The sequence below is a fragment of the Leuciscus leuciscus genome (assembly GCF_965113295.1).
Source record: "Leuciscus leuciscus genome assembly, chromosome: 13".
Lineage (NCBI taxonomy): Eukaryota > Metazoa > Chordata > Actinopteri > Cypriniformes > Leuciscidae > Leuciscus > Leuciscus leuciscus.
The window spans coordinates 5,489,729-5,496,115 of record NC_138737.1 but is presented as its reverse complement, the minus strand read 5'-3'; the positions used below and the strand labels follow the sequence as shown (position 1 = coordinate 5,496,115).

General features: G+C 34.8%; 1 protein-coding gene across 6 annotated transcripts in view; it reads right to left on the bottom strand.

Annotated features, from left to right (window-relative positions):
- Window positions 1-493: 493 nt before the first annotated feature.
- Window positions 494-6,387, bottom strand: part of plxnb3 (plexin B3) — a 77,431-nt gene continuing 71,537 nt past the window's right edge. For all 6 annotated transcript variants that reach the window (XM_082189124.1, XM_082189126.1, XM_082189125.1 and 3 more), the window contains exons 31-35: window positions 5,304-5,451; window positions 5,078-5,142; window positions 4,884-4,959; window positions 3,965-4,039; window positions 494-3,882 (exon numbers count right to left, since the gene is read on the bottom strand). In XM_082189124.1, the coding sequence (XP_082045250.1) occupies window positions 3,778-3,882; window positions 3,965-4,039; window positions 4,884-4,959; window positions 5,078-5,142; window positions 5,304-5,451 (469 nt within the window). In that variant the 3' untranslated portion in view covers window positions 494-3,777. The remainder of the gene's footprint in view (window positions 3,883-3,964; window positions 4,040-4,883; window positions 4,960-5,077; window positions 5,143-5,303; window positions 5,452-6,387) is intronic.

Sequence of the window (6,387 nt, the reverse complement as noted above, 5' to 3'; positions counted from 1 at the left end):
CAATTTTCGGTAACTCTTTACAATAAGGTTCCATTTAATTTCAACATTTACTGATGCATTTTTAAAATCAAAGGTAATATCTGTTAATATTATTTATTATATGTATCTAAGATAACATGAACTAACAATGAACAGTTGTATTTTTATTAACTAACATTAACAAAGATTCATAAATACTGTAACAAACACATGCTCATAGTTACTTAATATTTGTTAACGGATTGTTGTAACTAATGGTACCTAAAGTGTTACCTTTAGGGGGTAAAAGTGTTTCACGAAAATGGTTCAGAATTTGTGGGATCCATCCATTTAAAATATTGTCTGTATCAAAAATCACATACTTCCCTGTATAGTAGGCAAAAAATAGTATGTGATAATAGTAGTATGTCTGAATTCAAACCATACTTTTATAGCACCTACTCAAGAGATGTCCCAGACTCTTTTGTTTTGATGTCAACAACAGATATACAAAACTCAAACCAGTAAACACATCTTCAATGTTAAAATTATAGCTTTATTTTTTTTCCCAGATACAAATTTCCATTTCACTCATTTTAACATTTCGGCTCCCAATTTCTCCTGATTGGAGAGAGCAACTCTGTCCAAGTAAAAAAAAAGAAAGAAAGAAAGAAAGAAAGAAAAAAAAGAACATGTCCTCTTCACAATATGTACAGGCACATATACACAATTGTTAGCAAACTATACACAATACAAATACAAAAGAGTAAGTCTTTAGACTGGGTTTAAGTTCTCTTTTAACCCCAACTTCATTAGAAAATTACCATATATTATTATTTTTTTTAACCCTTGTATAAAAGTTGTGTAAAACTCGGTGCCGGGCAAGGGCTCCATGTACACCAACAATTCTCTAAACAACGGCCTGAATTGTTTATCTGCAAAGATACAAAGCTGTAATCCACGCAATTGGCAAAACAGTAAATCGCAAGACTGTACAAAAAGATTTAGCTGGATTCTCTCAGAGAAAAGTGCACATAACAGGAGATTTCCCTAAAAAAACCTCAACATCATGTACGAAGCGCTACAATTACTTACAAACTCTCATGCACACACACACACATTCTCAGACAGTGTTTTTATGAGAGCCATGCACTCATAACGCAGTCCATCGAGCGACCTCTCAAAAAGCAACCCAATCAGAAAATCCAATCAAATCTCAAGCATGCATCAGCCTATAATAATCAGAAAAATACACCAAGAGGCCAAACACATTCAACAACAGGATAATAAACACACAGAATGAGAAAACTAATACGTTTCCCCTTTTTAAAACCCAACCCTGTGCATACATTATTATGATGAAGCCTAATAGCTCAAAATCACATAAATAAATGCAGGAACAGGGAAGCCTTCAAAAATACATTTGAGATGTCTAGATAGCATTAACTCCATTATTTTCATAGTTTTATACACAAAAGGAACTGTGTCGAAGCACGTAACATCAGCTTCATGATCAAACTACAAAAAAAATTAGACATTATGGATAAGCCAAAATGTAAACACAAAGTGCTTCGGGTAAAAACAAATTATAAGAAGCTAAAAAGAACAGATGCACACACACACACACACAAAAAAAAAAATGCAATTTACACCATCACCATCACGGTGAACACAGATCACTCCAGGAAAATGAGCTGGTAGGGCAAACTAGAAATGAATTAGGTTACACATGAGTGTTTGTACTGAATCCATTGAGAATCCTGAGACTCTGCTTCGTGATCTTTACAACGGGCAACAGCTGTGCCACAGTTCATCATCTTCTCCATTTGGCAAGTAATGTCAAGCATGTTTACTTGGTAGACATTATAAAAAGTAACAAAGAAGGCACATTTGGCGCTCATGTATAAATAAGCATTATTTACAATATAATAAGTTAGTTTCTATTCAGTGTCTGATGTCCACAACTCTCAAGCCAACTGCTGCTTTTCAAATCATCGGGACCGAGCGAATAAAGACGCTTTTCTCCACTCGTCAACCCAAAATGTCCCAGTTTTGTTTCAATATCTCCCAAGAAACTGGACATTCCAGCTGCACTTCACGCATGAGACTGAATCTTTGAGAATTGTGCTCTCTTGTGCTGTTAAACTCAAAGCATTAGGAAATCAATGCCATGTGTAAGTGTGGGTGAATCTCACAAACACTCCAAGGTCTTATTTCATGTTTAAATCAAATCAAATCATTAAGAAATCTTGGTAACACTTTACAATAAGGTTTCATTAGTTAATATTAGGCAAATACTTTAGTTAACAAGAACTGGTGAACAATACTTCTACAGCATTTATTAATCTTAGTTAATATTAATTTCATAATACATTATTAACGTATTTTAATATTAATATTTAATATTAATTATTAACATTATTATTTGTTAACGTTAGTTAATGCATTGTGAACTAACATAAACAATGAATGTCTGTATTTTGATTAACATTAAGATTAATAAATACTGTAATAAATGTATTGCTCATTGTTAGTTCATGTTCATTAATACATTAGTTAATGTTAACAAATCAGACCTTATTGTAAAGCGTTACTGACATTTTATTCTGATTGAGAAAAAAAATGAAAAAAAATCAAGCCCTTTTTCAGGACCATTAAGTTTTTGTGAATTCTGACATTTTTACAAGAATTACGATACAATGCAAAAATAAAAATAATAATGATATATTGGATCAAGTGAAAAAATATTTTGTGCAAAATATAAAATATATTTTTGTTGTTGATTTGAGAGTGAAATGTAGCCTGGACTCATATTTTACAGGGATTTATCACAAATCTTGGGCGTGAAGGTGCATTAACGTTATGATCAACTAAAGTTAACCAGGCTATAGTGCTACAAATCAGAATTCAGATGAGCACATTTAACAATTTTGTATCCCTGTGTGAGAAATTCTAAGATTTGAGATCCTAACAACAGCAGAAAACTTGAAAACTGTGACCGTTTTTCTTTCTTTTGCATGCAAACATAAAGCTACACAAAAACACACACACAAATATTGTGCTCTTATAACATGTTCTGGCACTTGTGTGCATAGACTTACACTACGGCCCCTGTAAAAGCTTAATACTTCTTTTGATCTGCAATACTAATGTAGAAATGTTAGTATAAAAGGTTAATACAACACGGCCAAGGACAGTCTTTTGAGTTTAGGATTTGATAGTGGATGAGCAGAACATTTCTAATCCTGGAACGAAATACTCCATGTACAGTAGAAGTACATGTGGGACTTGTCCACAGCGCTGACGTGATTGTAATGGTTGAACGTGATGGGTTTTGTTGAAACAGTTCATGAAACTCCATACAGAAGATCTGATCCACTTGAACGGAAGTAAAAACAATATAAAATGTGTCTTTTGAAATGCTTCAGTAGTGTCATTAAAATAGACTTGGGTCAGAGAATTTCAAATGAGTAAACTTCACATATACAGCAGACCCTTTCAGACACACACACACACACACACACACACACACACACACACACTCAGTCAATACTCCTGTGAGTAGTTCAGAGTCTCAGTCTGAAAAGCAATCCTTCTCCAATAAAAATCCCATTAAGGATTCATCGAAAGATAGTGATCATTACTTCATTTCCTATTCCCTTTTGTTAAGAATATACAGCAAGTTTATGTGAACGGCTGTGGAAGCACGCAAGGGTTTGACGTAGCGGTAGCATTACATCAGCCGATCAATCGTAAAGCACTGATCTGATTTCTCTCAGATGTGATTATTGATGAGTTTAGACGGTAAAAGGTCAAAGTCTAAAGGTCAGTGACTTTATTCTCCACCAGGGCGGCGACCTGCTGAAGCCGATACGCCAACTGCATCTTTTGACCCGCGGCGTCTTCCTCCAGAGACATGATAATCTGCACATAATGCAATATGAGAGATATATTAATTTGCTCTAACACAAACAACATAAGAAGCTTGAATCAGTCCCATACTGACCTGATCATAGTATTTGTTGATATATTTGTACAGCTCATGCAACGCCACCAAACTGTTCATCTCGGATGCAAAGCTCTGAAAACAGACAGATCAGAAACTTAAAATAGCAAGATTACGTGTTCATGTTGAAGAAATAGAAAAGGAAGGAAAATTTAGTTCAAAACACAAAAATAATTTACCATATACATTTATGAAAAATTTGAATGTTTAAAATTTGTTGCACCCCATCAAATTTTATTTTATTTAATTTTTTTACAAATAGCACAAATTAATTAAATATTAACTCAGAGTCTAAACCACATGACATGGTGGGTTTTTTTTTTTAAACAAATATCACAAATTATTAATTCAATGGATATTTTTTATATTTTCCAATTATTTATTCAAAACCAGTTTTTGACCCTCAACAAATGAATTAATTCAAAAATAATGTAATATTTTACAATTAATTCAAAAAGATCTTGCACCACATGAAAAGCTGTTTATTTTACAAATATCACGAATTATTAATAAAATTTGTAATAAGATTTTACAATTCAAAAAATTGTCACATCACATGACGTGTTTTTTTTCTTTAATTACTAAAATCAAGTTATTTATAAAAAAATGTAAAATAATAAAAAAATCATTAAAAACAGTTTTTAAAAAATTCAAAAACACCACATGACATATCAAATAAATAAATAAATAATAAATCATAATTAATCATAATTCAGAAATTAAAAACATGATCAGCATGTATTCAAGTAATGTTTAATAAATTAATAGAAAAACAAACAAGAGTCACATCATTGACCCTTAAACTAGACATTAACTCCCAGATTCTCAATGTGGTTTCATCATTTTGGACCCTGCTGTCTGTTCAAATGTAAAAACACAGTCAGAGTTTCATTTAGAATAGAATAAAATTCAGTCTCACCCCAGACAGCTCTGTGAGGGTTGAGTTCATTTCCTGGTAACAGCCAGACACGGCGTTGTGAATATCACTGTAGTACCTGCAGGAGAGGAGGAAGCTTTATAGCACGAAATATCATCAACTTCCTGTATCCATTTCAGTGCTAATAGATGTGTTTGAAAAGGGCCGTATCACTGTGTAACATTTAGATTTCTCACCGCTCCACCAACTGCTTGTATCGTGGGATTTCTCTGGCATACAACAGCTTATTTACTGGAGAATCCTGAGGACGAGACACACAACAATGAGCTCCTTTCAATGCTACAGCATCCTTATTTTCTTTTTCTCTTTCCTGCCCTTGTTCATCTTCTCGCTCTACATGCACACTCTCTACCATAATGAGGTCACCGCTAGAGAGGTCAAGAGGTTAATTGCTGTACTGACCCGGCCCACTTTGTGCTCGGATGTAGTGCAGGAATCAATGAAGGTCTGTGCGATCACGGAAAGGACGGCATCCACGCTATCCGTCACCTGCACGTCAAAGACAAACTGAGGATTCTTCAAGATGTTGACCCAGAAACGCAAAGGCAAACTGTAAGGCGGAGGGAAGACAAGAGTGCATTTAATTTAACATTTAATATAATGAACATAGAAACATGAAGGTTCTCCAAGACCTTTCCAATCATTTGCAATCACAGAGTAAGGATTTCTAAAAAATCAATTCAAATCCAGAATGATTCACTAATGAATCATTCAGACCAATTTCTGAACCAGTTCGAATAAAAGAGATTGGGTGGGGGGTGGGGAGAATAATGATTTGCTTGCTTAGCAAACTTTACACAAGGACAGTGAATATTAATATTACAAAATGGAAATATGTACAAAATTTTTTATTCACTATAGACATTTTCAGATTTCACAAATTTCCAGAGTTTTCAATTATCTTTGTAATAAATGGATTTAAAAATTATTCAAATTCAGACCAGCTCTATTTTCCACTGCATGGTACGGTACGGCTCGGTTCGGTACGGCACGCTTTGGCGCTTTTCCACTGCATGGTACGGTACGGTACGGCTCGCTTTAAATGGTACCACCTCTGTTGAGGTTCCAAGCGTACCGTACTGATACTAAAATGTGACGTGAAAACACTGCAGATCACTGATTGGTCAGACAGAATCATCACTACCAGCGTCATTGTATTTACGACACGAGACACTAAACCCGCTAGATTTAAATAGCCAGTAAACAACAGTATAAACTTAAAAAAAAGAAATGGCTGAATCGTGGTCAGTGGACGAGGTGCGGACGTTCCTCTCGTTGGTTGCCGAGGAGTGAATGGGGAAACACGGAATGAAAAATTCGCATTTAATATGATGATGTCATGGCAGTAGAGACGGCAACTATAACGATCAGTCCCACCCACTTTGAAGCGGTACTAACTGCAGTGGAAAAGCAACCGAGCTAAAGCGAACCGAAACGTGCCGTACCGAGTCGAGTCGTACCACGCAGTGGAAAAGCAAAGCGAGCC